Raw genomic sequence first — 26037 nt, 5'->3', positions numbered from 1 at the left:
TAGTGAACTCTATTTATAGTTAAGGGCCTGTTTACTAATGTTCACTAAAGTGGTTAATGTGTCCATTGATGTGCACTGTTAGCACATGAGAATGACAACTGTTACTTCACATACACGACAGCATCAGGTAAGTCATGCACTAACAGAATGCCCTGAAACTGGGCAGGGTTTGGGAGGAGAATGGGCCCCGTTGATGCAGTACTTTATTATGTGCTATTTCACAGCTGCCGATAGTACAGGTGCACTTAATGGCTCCTAAAGATGAGACATTAGTGCATGTGTGCTACCAGCAAGCAGGTTCCATGTCCCTGATTCAACCCCTCCCCCCAATCCCTTATCAGCATCCTGAACCATCTGATGTGGCCCTGACCTTTTTCTTCACCCCTCCCAGTCCTTCCTGGCATATAGCAGGGGTTTCCCGGGTGAATTACTAGCAGGGCAGGAGAGGTCCTCAGATGATCTGTTGCTGGACCAGATTCAAAATGGCAGCTCTGATCCCTAGTGGTAAACACGCAGTACTAACATTGAGATAAGGCTGCCAAATATCACGGAATATCTGTATAGCTCAAATGATCATACACACATTTAGTGCTACTGACCATACAAATAGAAGTACTGATTATAAGTAAATGGTTTAAACACTGCAACTAGTATTTTATTTTAAATGCTAACTGGTGGTTTTAAATATTGACCCATATGTTAATTTTCAAATTCATCAGAATCAAACTAAAACATTTTTGACTGATGATTTTGGGAGTCCCACTGTGAATATGTCTGACTCTGCCTTAATGATGGTACTTGGCATAGAAAGTACCTTACTCCACAATGTATAATAGCAGCTTCTTACACAATATTATAATATTATTGGATCTGTCAGAATCGCATATTTCAACCCTCAGGCAACAACTTTGCCATTAACAATACTGAGAATATGTAATCGTCATCGATTCAGTTATGTAAATGTCCAAAAGTATATGATAAAATTATCAAGAAAAAACTAAGGCACTTCAATTCAGTCAAGTTGCTAAAATTCTTGCACAGGTGAAACTAAAAGCCCACTACCCTACAAAGGCTATAAAATACTGATTCTGCAGGACCTGCGTAAAAACACGCTTCAGCAGTGTAACACATTCTTTGCCCCTCGAGAGCAGCTGAGGGTGGTAAAAGCCAAGTGTGGTCTCTTATACTCTATAAGGATGAGGGATACACTTTATAATAAGACCCTGGAATCAGAAGATCCTGAAATCATGTCCAATTCTAGAACAAGAGACTGCTCATATAATGGAGATTCACTGAGGTACTGGATTGCTCTGAGGAGAAGCAGCATGGTTTGTTTCAATGTTCTAGCTACTAGCAAAGTCCACTGGATCTGACTGTTAAATAGGACTTTCATGCATTTCTTGTCATGGGGTGGGGGGGGGGGGGGGGGGAGAGGAACCGGAATGTGCTGTTCTAAATCCTTGGAGGCAGTGGGGTAACGGTTTTTGGAAGGATTATTGCACATGTGCTTCAGCCTACATCAGGATTATCATATTCCTTAGATGCTACGGGTCCTTAGTGAATGCTTCTGGGCTTTACAGATGCAATATTGGATGGTACTCCGGGATACTGTTAACGAGTCCATGGGATGGAATACCTCTCCCCCTCCGGGCTTGTCTAGAAATCAATGGAGATAAACTGGAAACCGGGAGACTAATCTTAAGATTGGGATATGAGCTTATACTGTTTGGACTTTGGTGGCATGGCAGCCCCTGCATAGAGAACTATTGTGAATTATTGCCTTCTCCTCCCCTTCTCCTTTTCTCCTGTCTTCCTTCCTTCTCCTCCCCTCTGGTCTTGTTGTATTTTTTCTTATCACCTTATCTGGTCTTTTTTTCAGTCGCTCCTTCCCTCCCTCTTCATTTATTTTTGTCCAAGGAGACTGACTGAGGAGTGAGAGGGTAGTAGTAGTAGTAGTAGTAGAGGGTGTGGCTGTAGTGGAGTATGAAATATACAGGGTATGTGAGAGATATTAAGGTCTAGGGGGAGGTATGGAATGTTGGAGGGTGGGATAGGAGGGAATTGATTATGTGGTTGATCTGTGGGTGAGTTTACGTGCAGAGGAGTATGATGTTCTTGGGTATATATCGGGGACTGAGTACTACAGAAAAGATAAGATGTGAATATTGGTTAGAACTTGCTTGGGTCAGTGATGTTGCGGGAATGAATGGAGATGGTAGGGTTTGGGAGTTCAATGTACTATAGCTGGAAGTATTTTTTTGCAGGGGCCATAATAATGGGGGTGCGAGGAGTAACTGGCATAGGTTGCTCTTCTTAAGTGTGCAGTAGAGCTTCCTTAGTTTTGGCTACTTTCCTGCTCACTAGCCCACAGGTATATGTTACATTGTATTTGTGTCTAAGTTTGGGAGTTATGATGGGTTTACCTGTGTCACTGATACATAAGAAAAGATACAACCTTATAGGCATGGGCATGTTTAGTTAGGGGTAGGGACCGATTTTAATGGTGGACTTTAACCTGAAAATGTTCTCCCTAAATGTGAAAGGACAAACCTGATAAAGACAAAAAGTCATTTCCTTACCTTTTTGCACAGAAGCAGCAGGCAGATATGGTCCTACTGAAAGAAATGCCCCTCTCATACAGAGGTTGGTAAGTTGAAAGGGAGGTGGTAAAAGAGGAGGCTTTCCAGCTGCTCTCAGTAAGAAAGGGAGGTGAATGTTTTATTGAACAAGCATTCTTTTTTTGTTCTACTGTCACAGAAGACAGTTACAGAGGGGTGATGAATGCTAGCAATCATTGAAAGTAATTATTATACAGTATGTGCACAAATTTTAGACTCTCCATCTTACTGTAGTCTGTAGCAAGCCAAATCATTGGCCTGCATACTGTGCTGGTCATTTTAGCTGAGAATTTTAATATCCCTACAGATATATACTTGATAATGGAGGAAAACCAGGTCACATCAGATTATTCATTCCTTAATTCATGAGGCTAGATTGATTGGCCTGTGACACATGTTACACCTGGGTAGCTGGGAGTATACTTCTTGCTCCTTCCACGCCAATCCTATATGAGGATAGATTTTCTTATTTCCAAGTCTTGATCGTGAGTGTAGAAGGAACAAGTATAGATAATAGTCTCAGACTGTGTGGAAATTGCCTTAAGTATACATGGTGTTCTGCCTCCCATTTGTATGGCGGCAGCTGATAGGATATATAGTAAGACTACAAATCCCTGTAATCCTGTAGTTGCCTGTAATAGGTTCTTTCAAGCATATGTCCAGTTCCCTGTATCTTACAGGACTCTTTCTATTGGCTTGCCTTGTCCCCCCCTTTCTATCTCCATTTGGTCTGTAAGAATTAGTCTGCAGCATATCTTCTCTGTGAACTGAAACTGTCTATGCTGTATTCTGTTGCATGATCCTTTCAAGCTAATGTGAATATCAAGATTTCAACAGTGTAAATATATAAACAGCATTATTCTCAGCATGATGTTGAATTCCTCCCAGCTTCTCTCTTGCATGGGGAGAGAGTTGGTTGAGAACAGACTCCCAGTTTGCAAGGCAAAAACTCTTGTCCAGCACATCTGAACCGTAAGTTATTTTTCCTTGTTTGATAAGAAGATTTTGGTTCAAGAGTTGTGAGTCTTCTCATAGTGATGCTCTATACTTTGATTTAAATCGCATGCCAATCACCCAGTGAGAGGGCAGAACACATAGGATTTATTAGAGTGATAGAAGACTTTCTTGAAGGCTCATTTCTCAGTTACTAGAGAATGTTGGGTTATGGGACTTGATAACTATAAAGATCAGGGTGTTTTTTCAGCATAATAAGGCTGGCGATACTTCTGCTATAACAAGATGGGAAGATATTAAGATGACTATGCTGGGGTGGGGGATATTGTAATAAATTATAGTAGCTAAACCTTTGGGAATTTGGTATACGAATTTCAGAATTTGAGCACCTAAATGACTAGAATACCCACATTAACGTGCTCATTTGCTGCTCAAAACTAGGCAGCTCCTTATAGAATTATCCCCATGGTGTGCAACTGAGAAGTGTGATATATGAAGGTATATTTTGGGTCCTCAACTATGAAGTCTGATGTGGAAGGAGTGTGAAGGAAAATGCCCAACTCAAGACCAAGCAGGAGATAACTGAAGAAAAGAGGAATATCAGAGAATAATGAAGAACACTGAGGAGAATTTAGATCAGAAGACTTTGAGCAACTAGTTATTGTCTCTTGATGGTTCATTAGCCTGAAGAAAGGACTGTATATACTTTGTTTTGGGGGCACCATAAATAAAGGTGTTTTACATAAATTACCCTTTTCCACATTTTTGCCTTTGTGCCTTGTTTCTTATTTTTGCCCCAGTTTAGGCCTGAACTTCATAACCTCCTATCTAACAGGAGCCTCTTAATATTTTGGTGACCTGCTATACAGAATTTTTGAGTGATTTCCCTGTTTAATGCACAGCAGAAAATAGCTCAAGGAGTCCTATGAATTGTTTTTTTGGACTCCGAAGGAGCTCTTTCAGCCCGCAGCACAAATTGATTGCCAAGATAGATACTGGATTGATCTTTGACCTGTTTGATCCCACTCAATTGTTTTGTAGTGGAGTATACATCCAGTTGACTAGCCCATGTCGGATCTTTCAATAAATTTTGTTCCTCCATACCAATTCCTGGAGCCTCTTGTGTTATTTTCTGCTAAGCCTTGTTCACCACATTTTTCGTTCCCTCTGTTTCACTTCCCTGTTTAATGTGACAGACATCTGGTATATCTATTTTCTGTAGGGCCTCCAGGGCAACCCTCACACACACACCTCCCATCATATACAAAATGCAACCAAGCAAGACTTTAGCTTTGTGCTTTTGTCAAAGTAATAGTAGAAATCAATGCATAAATCTTCAACAGCAAACTACTCACTACTGTCCCAAGAACTTCTTTTCTTGAAGAGCTCCTGAATGGATCATGGGTTGCAAGAAAGGCATAATATCAAGATACATATAAACATGTTGCAGTGGCTACAAAAGGAATTAGTGGCTGTGAAGACACCATTCTTCTATTGTTGTGATGTATTGCACTGTTCACTTTATTTATTTATTTAGATTTTGCTCATACCTTTTTCAGTAGTAGCTCAAGGTGAGTTATATTCAGGTGCACTGGGTACACTTGACAACCAATATCTTTTTGTTCCTAATGCCCACAAACTAGCTCCCAGTGGTACGGCATACATTTAAGATAAAGGCTTACTAGCTATTGCCAACAAAAAAAGCAGACCAGAATAATCCAAGAAGGTCCAAAATAATATTTATTGTGGTAGCAACAGAGGGGGTATAAAACAAGTTGCCCCCTTTGGCCAAGTTTCACCTTTTCCTGGACTGTGTCAGAGGCAAGCAGTACTGTTGGCACAAAACAACAGTTAGTAACTAAGGGGCCCTTTTACTAAGCTGCGGTAAGAGCTAATGCCCGCTTACTGCATCTTAAAAGGGTTTACTTCAGGAGGTTGTGCAATAAGGGTGAGATTTGTGTGTGCAAACCGCAGACTAAAATTATTTTCATTTTTATGAATGAAGAGGGTGAAAGCTTTCAATCTGGCTTTTGCCCTCTTCATTCAACTGAAACAACCCTTGCTAAAGTCTCCAATGGCCTGTTCCTTGCCAGATCCAGTAATCTATCCTCATCCCTCTCGATCTATCTGCTGCTCTTGACACAGTTTCTCACTGCCGACTCCTTGATATGCTATCCTCACTTGGATTTCAGGGCTTTGTTCTTTCCTGGTTTTCCTCTTATCTCTACCATCACACTGTTAGTGTATACTCTGGTGGATCCTCCTCCACTTCTTTCCCACTATCAGTTAGTATACCTCAGAGCTCTGTCTTGGAACCTCTTCTTTTCTCCATCTATACTTCTTCCCTTGGTGCTCTGATCTCATCCCATGGTTTTCAGTATCACCTTTATGCTTATGACTCCCTTATCTACCTTTTCACACCAGAAATTTCAGCAGGAATCCTGACCCAAATCTCAGCCTGCCTGTCTGACATTGCTGCCTGGATGTCTCACCATCATCTGAAACTAAACATGACCAAGGCTGAGCTTCTTATCTTTCCCCATAAACCCACCTCTCCTATTCCCCAGTTCTCTAAGACTGTGGATAACAGTCTCATCCTCCCTGTCTCATCAGCTCGTAACTTTGGGGTCATCTTTTTCTGCACAAATCCAACAGACTGCTAAAACCTGTTGTTTCTTTCTCTATAATACCACCAAAATTCATCCCTTCCTTTCTGAGCACACTACCAAAACCCTTATCCACACTCTTATCACCTCTCGCTTAGACTATTGCAACTTGCTTCTCACAGGTCTCCCACCAAGCGCTCTTTCTCCCCTTCAATCTGTTCAAAATTCTGCTGCACGACTTATATTCCACCAGTGTCACTATGCTCATATTAGCTGTCTTCTCAAGTCATTTCATTGGCTCCCTATCCATTTCCGCTCACAGTTCAAAGTTCTCTTATTGATTTACAAGTGCATTCACTCTGCAGCTCCTCAATACCTCGCCACTCTTATCTCTCTCTATGCTCCTCTCCGGGAACTCTGTTCATTGGGTAAATCTCTATTATTCTTACCCTTCTCCTCCACTGCCAACTCCATACTCCATTCCTTTTATCTTGCTGTACCAAATGCCTGGAATAGAATTCCTGAGTCAGTATGTCAAGCTCCACCTCTGGCCATCTTCAAATCTAGGCTAAAAACACACCTTTTTGAGGCTGCTTTTAACTTCTAACCCCTATTCAATGTCTGTTTTATCATTCCCACCTTAGTAATTCCCTTATCCCTTAGTCCTGTTTGTCTGTCCTGATTGTAAGCACTGTCGAGCAGGGACTGTCTCTTCATGTTAAAGTGTACAGTGCTGCGTACATCTAGTAGTGCTATAGAAATGATAAGTAGTAGTAGTAGCATTTTTATGTCAGCGGAGAGTGTTGGGGAGTGGACAATCGGTGTTCTAGCACTGATCAGATAGCTCACTGTGCAGTAACTGATAAGTGCTTGATTAGTACATGCGCGCTTACCACTTACAAAATAGGTGCTAGTAAGTGTTCGTGCAATAATTTGTTTTAATGGCCATACATTAAAGGCAAAATTAGTGTGTGGCCATTAATTAAAAAAAAAAAAAAGGAAATCGACCATTTTACTGCTGCGGTAGAAAATGTCTGGGTGTTAAGGACAAGGGTGCGCTAAGGCCACCTTTTCCTGCTCCTTTGTAAACGGACCCTAAACTACTAGATGTTAATCAAACATGAATAAAATTAAACCATAATTAAAACGACAATAGATAAAACCCTACTTTAAAGGGCCCTTTTACTAAACCACAGTAAAAAGTGACCTGCGGTAGTATGGGCACATGGATTTGCCATGAGCCCTGGCCACAGTGGCGTTCCGAGGGGCGCTGACATCTGGGGCGGATCGCCGATGCACCCAGCGCCCCCGTGCAGTGCGACACCTCCCCACCCCGGTGAAAGACCCCCGCCCACGTGCACGCCGCTGGGGGGGTGCCGCGCACCGGTCAGCGTCGTTGGTTTCCATGCTCCTTCTGCCCCGGAACAGGTTACTTCCTGTTCCGGGGCACAGGGAGCATGGAAACCAATGACGCTGACTGGCGCGTGGCACTCCCCCAGCGGCGTGCACCCGGGGCGGGCCGCCCCCACCGCCCCCCCTTGGTACGCCACTGCCTGGCCACTTTTACTGCAGCTGGAATTTCCATTATTTTCTATTGATGTCATAAATGGCCATGCACTAATTAAAAAATTGGTGCACGGCCATTCACCTCCTATTTTGTAGGCAGTGAGGGCTCACATGTTATCCTGGCAGTAATCAGTCACCGCACGGTGCTGACTTATTACCTCTGTGCACGTCTACTCCCCACCCCCTGTGCTAAAAAGTAGAAAAGTATTTTCTAGCGTGGGCAACGGCATACGGCAAACTCAGAACTACTGCCAGGTGTCGGGGCATACCCGGCAGTAGTGCTGTTTTTGCTGCGCCCTGTCCACATGGTAGCCCTGTTGCCCTTTAGTAAAATGGCCCCTTATTGCGCTTTCAAATAATAAATAGTATATGTATACTAAAACTTGGCAAATATTTCCAAAACTTAATAAAGTCATAGCTAAATGTCATATATACATAAATTAATAGTGAGCAACTGTTATGTATAACAGTACCATTTGCCCCTGAGGCAGTCCAGGAAGTGACAAAACTTGGCTAAGTCAAGTAATTTGTTTTATACCCCCTCTGTGTTGTTATGTTGGAACTTCTTGAACTGCTCCGGTCTGCTGTTTTGTTGCTGATTCGGTGCTTGTGGTCCAATTGCCTTTTTGCTTTCTGTTGCCAACTACTGGAACAAAGAAGAATCAAGACTTTGTCCAGTGTAGTTCAAAGTGTGAACTATATTTTGCAGCACCATCAAAGAAATGACAAAGTTGTTTTTTTTTTTTGCAAGCTCTTACCAGCAATGCACGAGTGTGATCATTCTAGACTGACCTATGTAAAGCATTCTTACTACAGCTGTACCAACAGAGCACACAGGAATTTGTTTTCCAGCTCTAAAAAATGACTTTAACACTGATCACGCCTTCTGAATTGTTGTGTTTTTCTTGAAAATGGCTTGTTATATCACTACATCTCTAAGTGTGTCAAAAAAAAATCTGTGGTTATTGCATAACTACAACTCCTGCCACTTTTTCCTTACAAAAGCCTGGTTACCACATTTATTTCCCCATAGGCATAGAATAGGATAAAAGCTTTAATACATTAGGCCCTAAGAAAAAGGCTGTCTGATTATAAAATCACTACATTTATCATGGTATTCAAAACCAGTAAGAAACAAACATATACCCATGAATTTATAATTGAGAATACTACAGGAGAAAAAATAATGCCAATGGCATCTGCTAGTAGCACACGGGGTCTTTTGTGTTCATTGGTCATATGCTGATGTTTGGAAATGGTGAACATGGAGCCTAGCTAAGGCCTTGGGCTACAGGATGTCCATGATGTGCTGTTTGTCAGCTTCCTATAATGCTTTTGTGTGAATGTGTTGGAGAGGGGAGGGGAAGGTCCTCTGCATTGCACCCACCAAGTCCCCTGTGCTGTGGTCTGGTGGTTTTTCGGGACTCCTCTGCAAGTTACTGCTTATACTCCCAGTGGTGGGAGGCGGGACTGGAGGTTGGGAGGCAGGGATAGTGCTGGGCAGACTTATACGGTCTGTGCCAGAGCCGGTGGTGGGAGGCGGGGATAGTACTGGGCAGACTTATACGGTCTGTGCCAGAGCTGGTGGTTGGGAGACGGGGCTGGTGGTTGGGAGGCGGGGATAGTGCTGGGCAGACTTATACGGTCTGTGCCCTGAAGAGCATAGGTACAAATCAAAGTAGGGTATACACAAAAAGTAGCACACATGAGTTGTCTTGTTGGGCAGACTGTATGGACCGTGCAGGTCTTTTTCTGCCGTCATCTACTATGTTACTATGTTATAATATAGCAGGACTACTGTCTGTAGAATACCAATCCCTCTGGAATTTTTCATGTTGGAATGACTCTTATCAGTTCCCCCATTTGGCATTCTTTAAGGTACACAGATTTATGTTCCTGGTTCTTAATTCATATAACTTTTGGTAGAGACCATGAATCATTTTTGGTAGCCTTTCTATCTATCATCTCCAGCTTGTCTGTCTATCCTTTTGGAAGTGTGGCTTCTAGAACAGATAAATGTTTTAAGCAAGGTCTCACTGATGACCTGCACAGTCATTAACACCTCCTTTTTCTCTACTGCTAGTTACTCTCCCTGTGTACCTTACCATCCCTCTATCTCTGGCTATCACCTTATTACAGAGCCATGCTGCCTTAGAAATATGACACAGAATCATCCTAAAGTCTCTTTCTTTTTTGGCAAATATCGATAATGCACTAGTATGTCCTTCCCTTGCTGGCTCTGGGTTCACAAAATGACACCAGGGACCCCCTAGCAGTAGTCACGTGGAAACCTGGCCCCTATTGGTAGTAGCACAAGACTCAGGGCTTTTTTGTGCTGGTACGCACCAGTATGGCATACCGGCACCTTCCCCCCCCCCCCCGGCGAGTCCTACACCCTTGCTCTCACTCCCCTACTTACTACTACGTCTGACTCAGCAGCGCAAACGGTGCAGGCAGCGATTGAGAGAGGCTGGCAGCGTTGGAGCTTCCCTCTGCGAGTCCCGCCTACGTTGTTTCAACTTCCTGTTTCCGCATAGGCGGGACTCGCAGAGGGAAGCTCCAACTCTGCCAGCCTCTCTCAATCGCTGCACCGTTCATGCTGCTGCGTCCGACGCTGGCAGGCAGTGGAGAAGGAGGACAGGCTGGGAGAAGAAGAATCGCTGGACATGGGAAAGAGGAGGGAAAGGGAGAGAGGAGAATCTCTGGACATCAATGGGAGGGGAGGGCAGGGGAGAGAAAATTTCTGGACATCGATGGGAGGGGGGGAGGGCAGGGATGAGAGGATTTCTGGACATGGAGGGGAGAGAGGAGAATCGCTGGACATTGATGGGAGGAGAGGGCAGGGAAGAGAGAATTGCTAGACATTGATGGGAGGGGAGGGCAGGGATGAGAGAATTGCTGGACATGGAGGGGAGAGAGGAGAATTGCTGGACATGGATGGGAGGGGAGGGCAGGGAAGAGAGAATTGCTGGACATGGATGGGAGGGGAGGGCAGGGGAGGGCAGGGGAGAGAGGAGAATTGCTGGACATGGATGGGAGAGGAGGGAGAATCACTGGACATGGATGGGAGGGGAGGGCAGGGGTGGGAGGAGAATTGCTGGACATGGATGGGAGGGGAGGGTAGGGGAGAGAGAATTGCTGGACATGGATGGGAGGAGAGGGCAGGGGAGAGAGGAGAATCACTGCACATGAATGGCAGGGGAGGACAGGGAAGAGAGATTCGCTGGACATGGATGGAAATGGAGGGCAGGGGAGAGAGGAGAATCACTGCACATGGATGGCAGGGGAGGACAGGGAAGAGAGATTCGCTGGACATGGATGGAAATGGAGGGCAGGGGAGAGAGGAGAATCATTGGATATGGATGAGAAGGGAGGGGAGGGAAGGGGATAGAGGAGAATTGCTGGACATGGATGGCAGAGGAGGACAGGGGACAGAGGAGAATCACTGGACATGGGAGGGGAGGGCAGGGGAGAGAGGAGATATGCTGAACATGGATGGAGGGGAGGGAAGAGAGGAAGTAGATGCACATGGATGGGAGGGCAGGGAAGAGAGGAGAAATGCTGGGAATGGATGGAGAAGAGAGCAGGAGATAGAGGAGAATTGCTAGACTTGGATGGATGGAGGGGTTGGCGGGGAGAGAGAAGAAATGCTGGACATGGTTGGAGGGAAGTAGAGAGGAGAAGTGCTGGACATGGATGGAGGGGAGGAAAGAAAAAAGAAGATGCACATGGATGGAGGTGAGGGAAAAGGAAGAGAGGAGAAAAACTGCACATGGATGGAGAAAATAGGCAAAAGCTGGATCCACGTTATACCTCCTCCAGTCAATTCCACTTATGGATGTATGGTAAGAAATGAAGAAGAAAGGAGGAAAGTAAAGAAATAAATGGAAAGGAAGCCCTGGAAACGGAGTTAAAGGAACAGATAGAGAGCAGCAGAATCAGAAACTGGGACCAATATGGATAGAAAAACGTGGAGGAGCATAATCGAACGGGGCGCCCAAGTTTTCCTGAGGACGTCCCGGCGAAGGGGCAGGGAAACCCATATTATCGAAACAAGATGGGTGTCCATCTTTCGTTTTGATAAGACGGTCGTGGACACCCAAATCTCAACATTTAGGCAGACCTTAAAGAGGGTCGTCCTCGGTTTTCGGTGATAATGGAAACCGAGGATGCCCATCTCAGAAATGACCACATGCAAGCCCTTTGGCCAGCATTTGTAGTGCACTGGTCCCCCTGACATGCCAGGACAGTAACCAGGCACCCTAGGGGGCACTGCAGTAGACTTCAGAAATTGCTCCCAGGTGCATAGCTCCCTTACCTTGGGTGATGAGCCCCCCAAAACCCACTCCCCACAACTGTACAACATTACCATAGCCCTAAGGGTGAAGGGGGGCACCTACATGTGGGTACAGTGGGTTTCTGGTGGGTTTTGAAGGGCTCACATTTACCACCACAAGTGTAGCAGGTGGGGGGGGGATGGGCCTGGGTCCGCCTGACTGAAGTGCACTGCACCCACTAAAACTGCTCCAAGGACCTGCATACTGCTGTCATGGAGCTGGGTGTGACATTTGAGGCTGGCATAGAGGCTGGCAAAAAAAAAATATATATATTTTTTTTTTTAGGGTGGGAGGGGGTTAGTGACCACTGGGGGAGTAAAGGGAGGTCATCCCTGATTCCCTCCGGTGGTCATCTGGTCAGTTCGGGCACCTTTTTGAGGCTTGGTCGCCATAAAAAATGGACCAAGTAAAGTCGGCCAAGTGTTCGTCAGGGACGTCCTTCTTTTTTCCATTATGGCCCGAGGACGCCCATGTGTTAAGTACGCCCCAGTCCCACCTTCACTATGCTTCTGACATGCCCCCAGGAACTTTGTTCATCCCCATGACAGAAAGCAGTTGGGGACGCCCAAAATCGGCTTTCGATTATGCCGATTTGGGTGACCCTGGGAGAAGAATGCCCATCTCCCGATTTGTGTCGAAAGATGGGTGCCCTTCTCTTTCGAAAATAAGCCTGAAAGTTACCAGACAACAAAGGTAGAAAAAAAATCACTTTATTTTCATTTTAGTGTTTGGAATATGTCCAATTTTGAGAATTTACATCTACTGTCTTATTTTGCACTGGGTATACTAGAGCTACAACAGCTTACAGAAATTATTTATAATGAAAAAAAACACGTTATTTTTTTCTCCTACACTAGTATAATATTTTTAATGATGTCTGTTTATATGCGCTAAGGCTGGTATAAGGGTGGGGCTAATGTGGGTGTGGCTATCATAGGGGTGGAGCCATATGTGATGACCCCGCCCATAATGAGTACTGACACCTTTTTTTCTACAAAAAAAGCACTGACAAGACTACTGATAGGGGTCACTGGTGCTATTTTGAACCTGGCACTAGCAAGGGCAGGAGCCACTGGGGATCGCTTCTGCCTGGATCCCACTAGACACTAGGGAATGGTCAGAGTGGGCCTGGGGGAAGACCTACCAGTGGGTGGATGGGAGCGTGGCTTTTGCACTTTGCAGTATTTCTAGGTGGGGTGAAAGTGATGTTGGATAGAGCTTTGGAGGGGGGGGTCTTCTGCCTGGGGGGTGGCTTAATTTGCAGGGCCCAGACTTGGATACCACCAGACTTGCAGAGCCCCAGACTTCAGAGGGGGGGCTGTCAGAATGGGCTTAATTTATGGGGAGGAAATTTGGGAGGGCAATATATAATGGAGGAGGTTCCGGGCTGTGACTTTGCAGCCCAGTGCTCCTGGGATGACAGAATAATACTTCTTGTGAGGTGCCTCAAAAGCATTTTTCTTTTAGCATAAGATTCAGTAACCTACAGAACTGGAACACCTATGGTAAATGAAGGTGTGATAAAAGCCCGACTTTTACCACACTTTGATGACTCTTTCCCTCCCCCATCTTAATGTCTTCTGCAAAAAAACAAAATACTCCTCTTAACTTCTCCAGACTATTACAAAGACATTAAACAGAATCAGCCCTAAGAGTGATCTTTGAGTCACTCCACTAAGCACTTTTCTTTCCTCAGAGTGAATTCCATTTAACACTAACCCCTGTTGTCTATTACTCATTCATTTTCTAATCTATTCCACTGCCTTATTTGTGTACCTGCTATACAGGAGAGTATCCAAAACTTTGCAGAAATCCAAGTAAACTAAATTTGGCATGTGCACTTGATTTAATTTTCTAAGTTGTCCAATCAAAGAAATGGATCAGATTTGTGTGATTGGATCTCTCTATTTTACAACAATGCTGCTTTAGATATTGCAACCTGCTAAACTCTAGATACTTCACTATCCTTTCTTTCAATTTAATTTTCCTAGCATCCAGGTAAGCCTAACTAACCTGTAGTTTTCAATCTCTTCCTTATTACTGCTTTTATGAAGTGAGACAATATTGGCTCTTATTCAGTACCCTGGGCTCACAGCCTTGCCAGAGATCTGAACGGATCCTTCAGCAGTTCCATCAAAACCTCCAGTTCTGCTACAGTTTGAATTGCTTTTTCTAGACTTTACTGTTCTCAGAGAGCAAAGGAAGAGGGAAAATACAAAAACAAATCATTTAAGTCTTGATGATGTTGGTATCTAATTGCTAATTAAGGATATTTATTGTACTTAAAGTTTGTTCTAGGGATTCTTCCTTGCATTTTCCTTGGAGACCTGTCCTGGAAACAGTTGTTAGCTATGACTTGATTATTCTCAGCTTATTAGAGATGTGCAGCTGTTTGGAATAACATAGGAAATGTCAAAACGACATATCATGTATCATTTTATATAATTTACAAAACAGAATAGAAAACCCCCTGAAATGCCTGTTTTGTTGTTGTTCTCAATAGTGTGTTGCTGTTCTTAAATAGCACACACTATTCTTACATAAAGTGCATTATTTTTAGTGTGTGCCAATAATGAAACAAATAACATATATATCCCCCTGAAAAAGATACAATCTGGAATGAAATAAAACAGGGGAAACCCTCTCTACCTCTCTGTTAAGTAAAGAAAATATGTGGAGAAGCTAAAGTGTAGAGAGGTGCTTATACTTTTACTGATTTTTCCTTCTTAAATTGTAATCCCTGCCACCCTCCACACTAACACATTCTCCTGCGTATACATGCCAAATTTCAAGAAGCAAGCTTTACTCTATCGTTTCTCATTTACATAAGGTGGGATCTGTACTGAAAGCTTTCCTGTGTTCTGGGTCTGTACAATTCAGAACAAAAGATTTTGAGAAACATCTGTGCTCAGCTATCTGGTTTAAAGAAGGAAATTATTACATTTAAGGCCAGGCTAGATTTTAATAAAGAGCAAATCAGGGATTAATCTTCTCAGTACCAAATGACACAAAAACCTCTTAACAAGAAGGGGTGTACATCATCCTTCAGGTTCTGCGAGACAAGGCCAGCTCATGGGTATGTGATACCCTAGGCTAAACTTTAGCTGTGTACCCCCTCCCCACAGAAGCAGATCAAGGCCCTCTTCCCCATGTCCAGTGTCTGAGCAGCACTTAAGTCAGCAGGTGCACTTCAGCCGCCAGTGCTGGCTCACTTGGTCATGCTCAGTTCAGCGAGTATGTGGGGAGTGCCAATGTCAGCGACCAAAGTGCGCCACTGGTGAGCGTTGCTTTGGCAGCACAGGCGGGACTTACACAGGAGACGTCTTTGGCTGGCAGGCTTGGCATCCCCACCAGTAAAGGTCTATTTTAATGTGGTGTTGGTGGGGGGAGAGGAGGGAGGGAGAGAGAATACCTGGTCCCCTCAGTACCTCTTTTGCCCCCCCCCCCCCCCCAAAAATGGACTTCTACTACTACTACTACTACTATTTAGCATTTCTATAGCGCTGCAAGGCATACGCAGCGCTGCACAAACATAGAAGAAAGACAGTCCCTGCTCAAAGAGCTTACAATCTAATAGACAAAAAAAAAAAGCAAATCAATTAATATGTACAGGAAGGAGGAGAGGAGGGTAGGTGGAGACGAGTGGTTATGAGTCAAAAGCAATGTTAAATAGGTGGGCTTTCAGTCTAGATTTAAAGGTGGCCAGGGATGGGGCAAGACGTAGGGGCTCAGGAAGTTTATTCCAGGCATAGGGTGCAGCGAGACAGAAGGCGCAAAGTCTGGAGTTGGCAGTAGTGGAGAAGGGAACAGATAAGAAGGATTTATCCATGGAGCGGCGTGCATGGGAAGGGGTGTAGGGAAGGACGAGTGTGGAGAGATACTGGGGAGCAGCAGAGTGAGTACATTTATAGGTTAGTAGAAGAAGTTTGAACAGGATACAAAAACGGATAGGGAGCCAGTGAAGTGACTTGAGGAGAGGGGTAGTATGAGTAAAGCAACCCTGGCGGAAGACGAGACGGGCAGCAGAGTTTTGAACCAATTGGAGAGGAGAGAGGTGACTAAGTGGGAGGCCAGCAAGAAACAGATTGCAGTAGTCTAAACGAGAGATGACAAGGGTGTGGATGAGGGTTTTGGTAGAGTGCTCAGAAAGAAAGGGGCAGATTTTACAGATGTTTTAAAGAAAGAAACGACAGGTCTTGGCGGTCTGCTGGATATGAGCAGAGAAGGAGAGTGAAGAGTCAAAGATAACCCCAAGGTTTTGAGCTGAGGATACAGGGAGAATGAGAGAGCCATCAACAGAAATAGAAAATGGGGGGAGTGGGGAGGTGGGTTTGGGGGGAAAAATGAGAAGCTCGGTTTTGGTCATGTTTAATTTCAGGTGGCGTTGAGACATCCAGACAGCAATGTCAGACAAGCATGCTGAAACTTTGGTTTGGATGCAAGGTGAGATATCAGGGGTAGAAAGGTAGATTTGGGAGTCATCAGCATAGAGATGGTAGGAAAAGCCATGGGATGAGATTAATGAACCAAGTGAAGAAGTGTAGATAGAAAAGAAGAGGGGACCAAGAACAGAACCCTGAGTTACGCCGACAGGCAGAGGGATAGAAGTAGAAGAGGATCCACCAGAGTGAACACTGAAGGTGCAGAGGGAGAGGTAGGAAGAGAACCAGGAAAGGACAGAGCCCTGGAATCCAAGTGAGGAATATGCTGTGATCAACAGTGTCAAAAGCAGCGGAAAGATCAAGAAGAATGAGGATGGAATAGAGACCTCTGGATTTAGCCAGTAATAGGTCATTGGAGACTTTAGTAAGCGCAGTTTCGGTTGAGTGGAGAGGGCGAAAACCAGATTGTAGTGGGTCAAGAATAGCATGTGAGGAGAGAAAATCAAGACAGCGGTGGTGAACAGCATGCTCACGTAATTTGGAGAGAAAAGGGAGGAGGGAGATGGGTCGGTAATTAGAGGGAGAAGTAGGGTCGAGTGAAGGCTTCTTAAGGAGAGGTGTGACCACAGCATGTTTAAAGGCAGTAGGGACAGTTGCAGTGGAAAGTGAGAGGTTGAGAATGTGACAGATAAAAGGAATAAGAGCAGGAGAGATGGCATTAAGAAGGTGGGTGGGAATGGGATCAGAGGAACAGGTGGTACATTTTGAGGAAGAAAGGAGAAGTGTAGTTTCCTCTATAGTAACTTCAGGAAAGGAGGAAAAGGAATGAGAGGAAGGAGAGAGAGGGGAACGGACTAGTGGAGGGAGAGGTGGCGAGGTAGAGAATTCAAGGTTTATCTTTTGAACCTTGTCGTGAAAGAATTCAGCAAGGGTCTGAGGAGATAATGAAGGGGGGAGTTGGGGGAGGGGGCACCTTCAGGAGAGAGTTCAATGTGGTGAAGAGAAGTCGAGGGTTAGAGCCAAGAGAGTTAGTCAGTTGGATATAATAATCCTGTTTGGTGCGTAAAAGAGCAGATTGGAAGGAGGTCAGCATGAACTTAAAGTGTCAGAAATCAGCAAGGGCCCGAGATTTCCGCCAGAGGCGTTCGGCGGAGCGGGTACAGGAACGTAGGTAGCGGATATTATAAGTCAGCCAAGGTTGGGGTTTTGTACGCCTTATAGGGCGGGTCATCAAAGGTGCAAGAGTGTCTAAGGCAGAGGATAGAGTATTGTTGTAAGAAGAAACAGCCTCGTTGACAGATGTGGATGGTGCCACAGTCGAGAGGAGGTTAGAAACATGGGAGGATAGAAATGAAGGGTCAATATCGTGAAGATTCCTAGATAAATTAGATAAGATAGGACGGGACTGGAAGGGAGGAGATTTAAGTGTGAAAGTTATAAGATGGTGATCAGAGAGGGGAAGATCAGAGGCAAGGAAACTAGAGGGTGAACAGTTGGAGGAGAAGATGAGATCAAGACAGTGACCATTTTGATGAGTGGGGGAGGTGGAGCATAGTTGGAGATTAAAGGAGGATGTTAAAGCGAGTAACTTGGAAATATAAGAGTTGGAAGGATCATTAGCAGGAATATTAAAGTCACTAAAGATGAGAGAGGGGGAGGAAGGATCATGGAAGAAGGCAAGCCAGGCATCAAAGTCACTGAGAAAGGCTGAAAGGGACTTATCAGGGGGATGATAAATGACCGCTATTCGAAGAGGCAGAGGAGAGAAAAGGCAGATTGAGTGGACTTCAAAGGAGGAAAAACAGTGAGATTGAGGTGGAAGTCTGGAGGAGGGAGAGAGAAGTAGTCCAACACCACCCCCGCGACCAGCAGGGCAAGGAGTATGTGAAAAAAGGTAACCACCATGGCAGAGGGCTGCGACTGAAGCAGAGTCATCAGGGCAGAGCCAGGTTTCTGTTATGGCAAGCAGATGGAGGTGACGCGAGACAAAGAGGTCCTGGATATAGAGGAGTTTGTTACAGATAGAGCGGGCATTCCATAGGGTGCAAGAGAAGGGCAGAGAAGAGGAGGGGAGTAGAGGAATAGGGATGAGGTTAGAGAGGTCATGGTGAGATCTGTAGAGTTGGGATAATAGTTGGTGAGGAGGGCCAGGATTGGGATTGATGTCACCGGCTGAGAGTAAGAGAAGGAGTAAAAGAGAGCGGAGGAGAGTAGGAGAGGTGTGACCATGAAGGCGTCGAAGGTGAGAGGTATTTAGGTGGAATGGGGAAGGTAAAATGGAGGGAAGAAAGAGACGGAGATTAAAAGCCAAGAGGGAGGAAGAGGGTAGGAGAGAAGGTGAGGTGAGGTGATGAAATCCATGGATGGGCAGTGAGTTCCTGTAGCGGAGACAGGTAGGGGGTGAGGGAAAAAATTAGGAAGGGACAGGGCTAGGAAGAGAATGTGAATAGGGCCATAAACAACTGAGGTACTTTAGCAACTGGGAAGAAGATTAGATGTAAAGAGAAAAATGCCCCAGCGCACGGCACCTAGAGCGGAGGCCCTGAGTGGATCAGAGTGGACCTGGGTGTCACCCCAGAGAAGGCTGTAAGGATATGCAGATGAGCTGCAAGTCCTCCACAGCACCTGAAAGGCAGCTGGTGGTAGAGCTGGGCACCTCTCAGCTGAGGAAAGGCTTACCAGGGGTTAGGCCGAAGCCAGCATTCCTCCCCCTGAGGGTCGCCTGATCCTAGTCAAAAAGCACCTGGAAACTCTGTGCACTTGGAGCAAGGGCCCTGGGAAGGTCGGGGTGGACCTGGAGTCACCCCGGATACAGTTGTGAGGAAATGCAGAAGGGCTGCAAGTCCTTCACAGCACCTGGTGGGAGCACTGGGCACCTAGAGCGGAGGCCCTGAGTGGATCGGAGTGGACCCGGGTGTCACACCGGAGAAGGCTGTAAGGATATGCAGATGAGCTGCAAGTCCTCCACAGCACTTGAAAGGCAGCCGGTGGTAGAGCTGGGCACCTCTCAGCTGAGGAAAGGCTTACCAGGGGTTAGGCCAAAGCCAGCATTCCTCCCCCTGAGGGTCGCCTTCTAGCTACACCCCTGAGAGAAAGACAACACAAACTCTGCTGGAAGTACTCTTCTATGGCTGGCAGTGTGGATATTTCAGCAGCAGTGTGAACAGGAATAATTGGGCAGAAGGATTTTACTTATTTATTGGGATTTATTAACTGCCTTTATGAAGTGATTCACCAAAGATGGTGTACAGCAAGTACTATTTATCATAAAACGTGTAATTTTGTTAACAGCTTAACAATAGTAAAATAACCAAATAGAAACATTAATACAATCAATGAGATAAACTTAGAAATGGGAAATTGAAACTTAATAATAAGACTAACATGAAACAGTATCAGAAACATACACATTTAACAGCACTGTAAAACAAACATAACAGAAATATGATAAATATCAGTACAATACAAACAGTACCATAATAGCATGGAAGAACATTCAGATAACATAATACTAAACGTCAGCATACTACCAATGAAACACCTGATAAGCACACATTAGAAATAAAATAACAAAGATATGATGCTAATGCTTTTCTACAATACAGCGTACTGTGGATCAACCATACTTTTTTAGACACCATCTATTATGTTAGTGTGTTTCGATACTACCATTTTCCTAAGTTAGATGGAAAGCTCAGGATCCGACAGAAGATGTGGAGAGTTACTGCTAACTGTAGTTCTCTTAAGGGGTGTGTGTGTGTGTGTGTGTGTTCCCTGGCCTACTAGTTCTCTAGGACCATCAGCTTCATGCTTTCACCCAACCGATGTTGTTAAACCAAACTCTTTATTTAAACATGAATTTTTTTCTTCTTTTTTTCTCCTTCTGAAAGTATTTGCCTTAAATTCTTCCTGCTCAGGAAGCGACAATGCCAAGCTGTCCTTGATGAATAAATACAAGGATAACATCATTGCTACCAGCCCCATAGACTCTAACCACCAGCAGGCCACACTGTTATCCCACACATCCAGTACTCAGCGGAAGCGGATCAATAACAAATCTCGAGGTATTGTGCCAGTCGTTGCTATCCTAGTACTTCTGAAGAGGGCAATGTCGTCCAAGTGTGGTATTCTGTTTCTCCTAAACCCTTCCAGACAAAGGAGAGAAGCTCTCTCTTTTGAGCCTTCCGAGTAAAGGAGAGAGGGGACTTTCAGTCTATTGTTCTCCTTGCAGTAAGGGCTCCTTTCTGTCCACCAGTCTAAGCAAAAGTGATCATCAATCTGACATTATTTCAAAACATAATGCAGCCAGGTCAACACATTCTATTGTGTGAAATGCCATTTCATGCAACTTGTGTAAGACAACCCATGGTTCCTTTTACTAAGCTATGCTAAGAAATGGGCTTCGCATTTCCTTACACAGCTTTTCCTGTGCACTGAGCCCATTTCTAGAATGGTCATCAAAAAGGGCTTTTTTTTCCCTATTTGTTTTCCCTAGGGACATTCACCAATGTGCTAAGGGCTCCCATATTATGGATGTGCTAACCAGCTAGTGTGCTCTAATGTCAATGCATTAGCTGATAACGCATCCATTATCACTTTTGGCCTCTTCAAAAAAATAGAAACATGCCACATGCATAGAGGGCAAAACTAATGCAGAATCAACCTTCAACTCTGACTCCTACTGATATTAGGTTTTACATTTTTTGTTCTGGATGTACTGGTAAATATACTATTTACTAGTACTTTAGATCCAGGACAAAGATCTATATCTATATCTTAGTGCCCTGTTTACTAAGTCGTGCTGTAGGCGCGCAAAACTTTTAACGCGTGCTAATGATTGAGACTCTCATTATACTTCTATGGGTGTCTCTAGCGTTAGCATGCGCTAATTTTTAGCACACTCTAAAACGTTTGTGCGCCTGCAGTGCAACTTAGTAAACTGGGCCCACAATGTATAAAATGATAAATTTACCATATAGAATAATGTTTTTTTATTTTGAAGCTAGAGTCGGAGTTAATACATATTTACTGACTCCAACTCCACGACTTTGACTCCACAGCTTTAGTGCATCCTGTGTTAGGCCATTTTAGCTGAATTAGGCCTAACACAGCTTAGTAAAAGGGCCCCTACGTAATTTGGGATTGACCAGATTTTATTTAAAACATTTTTCTGAAACAGAGATGAAGAGCGTTGGGAATTCTTGCTAGTGGGTGGCTGGGAATGAGCTTATTTTAAACTGAAAGACATGAGGTTCAGAAGTTTCTGATATGTTTTAGGGAGTCTGTCATTGGCACAATGCATACATGCAACGATGTCGTCAAAGTGACCATCTTAAGTCATGCTGCCCTTTAATTCGGGTAGCTTCTCCCGTTTCTCTCTCCCTCTCTTTGAATTTAGTCATGCCTCTTTCAGTTTTAGCTTAAGGTGAGTTACATTCAGGTAAAGTAGGCATTTTCTTGTCCCCTGAGAACTTACTATCTAAGGAGGCATTTGTATATCAGGGCACCTCATTTTTGGTTCCCCGATGCCGTGCAGGAAGTGCCTGTTCTGTAAAGACCTCTGAGCGCAATAATTCCATTATAGATTCCATTATAGATTATTAGTGTAAACCCAAATTGGTGTTCCTAAATTTAGACATGAGCACTTTTGCCGGGTGTGTCTAAATGTGCCATATAACATAAGTAACGTGTAGTATTCTTTAAGTTAGCGTGTAAATTAGAGATACATCCATGCCCCTCCTCTGTTCTACCTCTATGTACAGCCTCCTTGCAGTTATGCACTTTTTCCCTAATGCTATAACAGTTGCTAAAAATTATGTGTGCAAATTTAGGTGCTCAATTTGCACATGCAATTTAATTAAATAACAAACTACTTAGTGCCAATAATTGGCTTTTTAACAATTACATTTAGTTGAATTTTACACGTGTAAATTTAGGCATAGGACCCATGCCTAATTGTTACTCGCGATTTGAAAAAGGGGGTCATGGACAGAACGGGGTGTTCCTAAAATGAACACATGTTGTTAGAAAATAACGTGGATTTGCACCTAATGTAGGCTTGTACATTTGCAGCATGTTTCAGGGGTCCTTTTACAAAAGCGCATAAGGGCCTACACACATCCAGCACATGCCAAATCGTGTGCCCTGGGTGGTAATTCTGAACTTGGTGCTTGCCAACAACACGTGGTAGAAAATATTTTCTATTTTCTACCGCAGGGTGCTTATCTGGCGGTAAACAGCAGTGGGCGCACGCTGCATGCTTACCATCTGAGTAGCATGTGAGACCTTACCGCTAAGTCAATGGGTGGTGGTAAGGTCTCAGACCAAAAATGGACGCGCACTAGTTTTCATTTTGCCGCACGCCCATTTTCCAGCCCCTTAAAAAAGGCCCTTTTTCCAGGATGCGGTAAAAAATGGCCTAGCGTGCACCCAAATGATGCACTTGCACTGCCGCAGGCTACGTTTTGCATGGATTAGTAAAAGGGCCCTTCAGTTAGGCGTGATTCCTGGGCATAAGTGCTATTCTATACACCACACCTAAATTTAAGCACGGCTTATAGAATTGTGCTTTTTTCATCACCAATTTTTTTTGGCACCTTATATAGAATCTAGCCCTATGAGCTTCTTTTACTAAGCTAGCTATGGAACCCCTAGTGCAAGCTTACCGCAGCTTAAAAGGGCTGACTGCGGGATGCGCTGAGGCATCTCGCAGAGCTTAAAAGGGAGTTAGACGGTTTCCTAAAGGACAAGTCCATAAACCGCTACTAAATGGACTTGGGAAAATCCACAATTCCGGGAATAACATGTAAAGAATGTTTGTACGTTTGGGAAGATTGCCAGGTGCCCTTGGCCTGGATTGGCCGCTGTCGTGAACAGGATGCTGGGCTCGATGGACCTTTGGTCTTTTCCCAGTGTGGCATTACTTTTGTACTTATGTGTGCAAACCACATGCTAAAACTTTTTAAAAGTTTTCTGGGAGAGGGCATCTCTGGGGGGCAGAAAGTGACCATTTCTGTGCTACAGTGGTGTAGCCAAGGGTGGGCTTGGGTGGGCCCAGGCCCACCCACTTTGAGCTCAGGCCCACCAGTAGCAGCACACCTATGATGTGGCCAGCAGAGATTCCCAAGCTGAAAACTCCCAACAACTGTCCCTCCTGCATACCTTATAAATAGCAGATCTTTGCTTGCAGGAAGCAGCGACTGATACATACTGCTTACACCGGCCCCACAGCCTTCCGTCTGATGTATTCCCGCCTATGCGGAAACAGGAAGCTGCATCAGTAGGAAGGATGTGTGTATTAGTTGCTCCTCACTGCCGGTGAAAATCTGAAATTTAAAAGGTGTGCAGGAGAGGGGGGATATTTGAGAGACCATATGGCATGCAGGCAAGAGGAGAGACCAAATCACCTATGGGATGGGATGGGGTGGGGTTCTTCTGCCCACCCATCTTGGGTCCAGGCCCACCCAAAATTGGGTGTCTGGCTACGCCCCTGCTGTGCTAATCAGTGCATCTACATTGCCATGCGCTAACCGACTAGTGCAGGATTAGCGCACGAGCCCTTACCACCTACAAATTAGCTGGCAGTAAGAACTTCTACGCTAATTTTTCGGTAATGGCAGTGTGCCAATAGCAACATTAGCGTGTGGCCATTCATTTGGAAAATGAAAATATCGGCCATTTTCCCTTAGTGGTAAAAATGGCCTTAGCTTGCAGGAAAGGCCCGCTTAAGAGTGCGCTAAGGTCATGTTCTAACAGTGCTTTGTCAAAAGATCCCTATAGCACTTACATGGTCCTTTATAGAATAGCGTGTTATACAGGTATCCTCAAGTGCCAATTATCTCAGCATATACATGCACATGGCACTCAGAAATGCACACGCCCAGATATAGGTTTCTCCTTCACTTAGGACCTGAGGCAATGGAGAGTTACATGACCTGCCCAAGATCACATGGAGCCACGGTGAGATTTGACCTGGGCTTTTCTGGTTTGAAAATCTTTCAAAATTCATCAACATTGGGGAGGGCACAAAATAACTGTTTACTTTGTCACCAGGGGACCCTTTTACTTACATGTGCTTAAAGTGGATAAAAGGCTTACTACAAAATACGTTAAAGCTTTTTGTGGTACTTAGCCTATCAGTGTGCACTAATCCCATGCAATTTATTTTTTTGTTAATTAGGAAGCCTTACCCAGCTAGCATATTCATTAGCATGCACTAACTGGATAACACAGGATTAATGCTGAAGCACTTAGCACTGTTGCTCCTGCTCTTCTGCCTCCACCTTGTTGTAAGGTACAGGGAGGGGTGGGGGTATGGGTCGGGTGTGGGAGGGAGTGAGGGGGGGTGTGCCTGTGCAGGGGAAGGGGCTTGGTCCACTAGACAACCAGGGAAGTTTTTTAATAGGTTCTGGGGTCACGGGAGGGGGGGTGTTGTGGTTCATTGGACAACCAGGAAATTAAAAAAAAAATTTAGGGGGAGGGGGCGCCAGGAGGTGAGAGGTAGGAAGCACAAGCAGGCAGTCTTTATAGCTTCCTGCTTGTGCTTCTCTCTTCTCCTACTGCTCCAGAGCAGCCGTAAAATGTCCTCCTTAAATTAGGGCTGCTCTGGAGCTGTACATCTATACACATTTGATTAAGAATGAGCTCATTAGAATACTAATGAGCTCATGGTAATATATTTGCATGGGGTTCTCGGTGGCTGCTAATGGCACATGTTATAGCCACAGAAAACCCCTTTGTGCATTCCTAGCTACCCAAATGTTTGCTTTAGACTGGCTAGAACCAATGTAAAGCAAACGTTAATAGCAAGGTAAGCTTTGTGCATCTGGTCCTCAGTCTGTCATTCAGTTCTTTCAACCTTTTCTTAATTACCTCTATATTGTAAACCACTCAGATATTGCTTGATGGGCAGGATTAAGCCTTTAATAAACTTGGAAATCTTAAGTAAGATGCTGGAGTGGAGACAAATTGGCAGGACCTGCTGTGTTGATCCATGAACAGTGTACTTCCTTTTCAAACGTTCCGACTGTATAATTTAAAACCATGTCCAGTGCTTGGAGGCTTGCCTGCTTTGTCAGTCAACTGTGAAGTAAATGTAAAGCAGATAATTTTTATGGATATTTAATTGTCTTCCTAGCTGGCTCGGCTTTTCTGAATCCGGACGGAGACTCTGGGACGGAAGCAGACAATGAACCTCAGCTGACCTTTTACACGGACCCATCAAGGAGTCGCCGTCGCAGCAGAGGTAGTAACTGATCACCCATGTATGCTGTAATGGTTCTGTATTAATAACTTCTCTCAAACATGGGTAACCTCTTGTGTGGGGACACTTTCATATATTCAAAAAGGTATACACACAAATGATTTCTTTTCTTAGGTCCTTTCTCCACTCTGTAGTGCACACTGTTCTCAGGCCTTGAGGAGAGGGGAGGAGTCTCTCATCAAGGCCAAAGCTGTTTTGCCCAGATTCACCAATAACATGCATAGTCCTTTAAAACAGACATTTTCCTTTATAGTGCAGCATGAATTACTCCTCTCACTAGAACACATAATTCATTTGTGTCTGTCACCCATT

General features: G+C 44.5%; 1 protein-coding gene across 1 annotated transcript in view; it reads left to right on the top strand.

Annotated features, from left to right (window-relative positions):
- Positions 1-26037, top strand: part of ASTN1 (astrotactin 1) — a 481917-nt gene that overhangs the window by 129335 nt on the left and 326545 nt on the right. The window contains exons 4-5 of the mRNA XM_030206744.1: positions 20354-20527; positions 25600-25707. Of these exons, the coding sequence (XP_030062604.1) occupies positions 20354-20527; positions 25600-25707 (282 nt within the window). The remainder of the gene's footprint in view (positions 1-20353; positions 20528-25599; positions 25708-26037) is intronic.

The sequence above is a fragment of the Microcaecilia unicolor genome, chromosome 6 (genome assembly GCF_901765095.1).
Source record: "Microcaecilia unicolor chromosome 6, aMicUni1.1, whole genome shotgun sequence".
NCBI classification, from domain to species: Eukaryota; Metazoa; Chordata; class Amphibia; order Gymnophiona; family Siphonopidae; genus Microcaecilia; species Microcaecilia unicolor.
The sequence above is the reverse complement of the archived record's forward strand: the minus strand, read 5'-3'. Positions and strand labels throughout refer to the sequence as shown.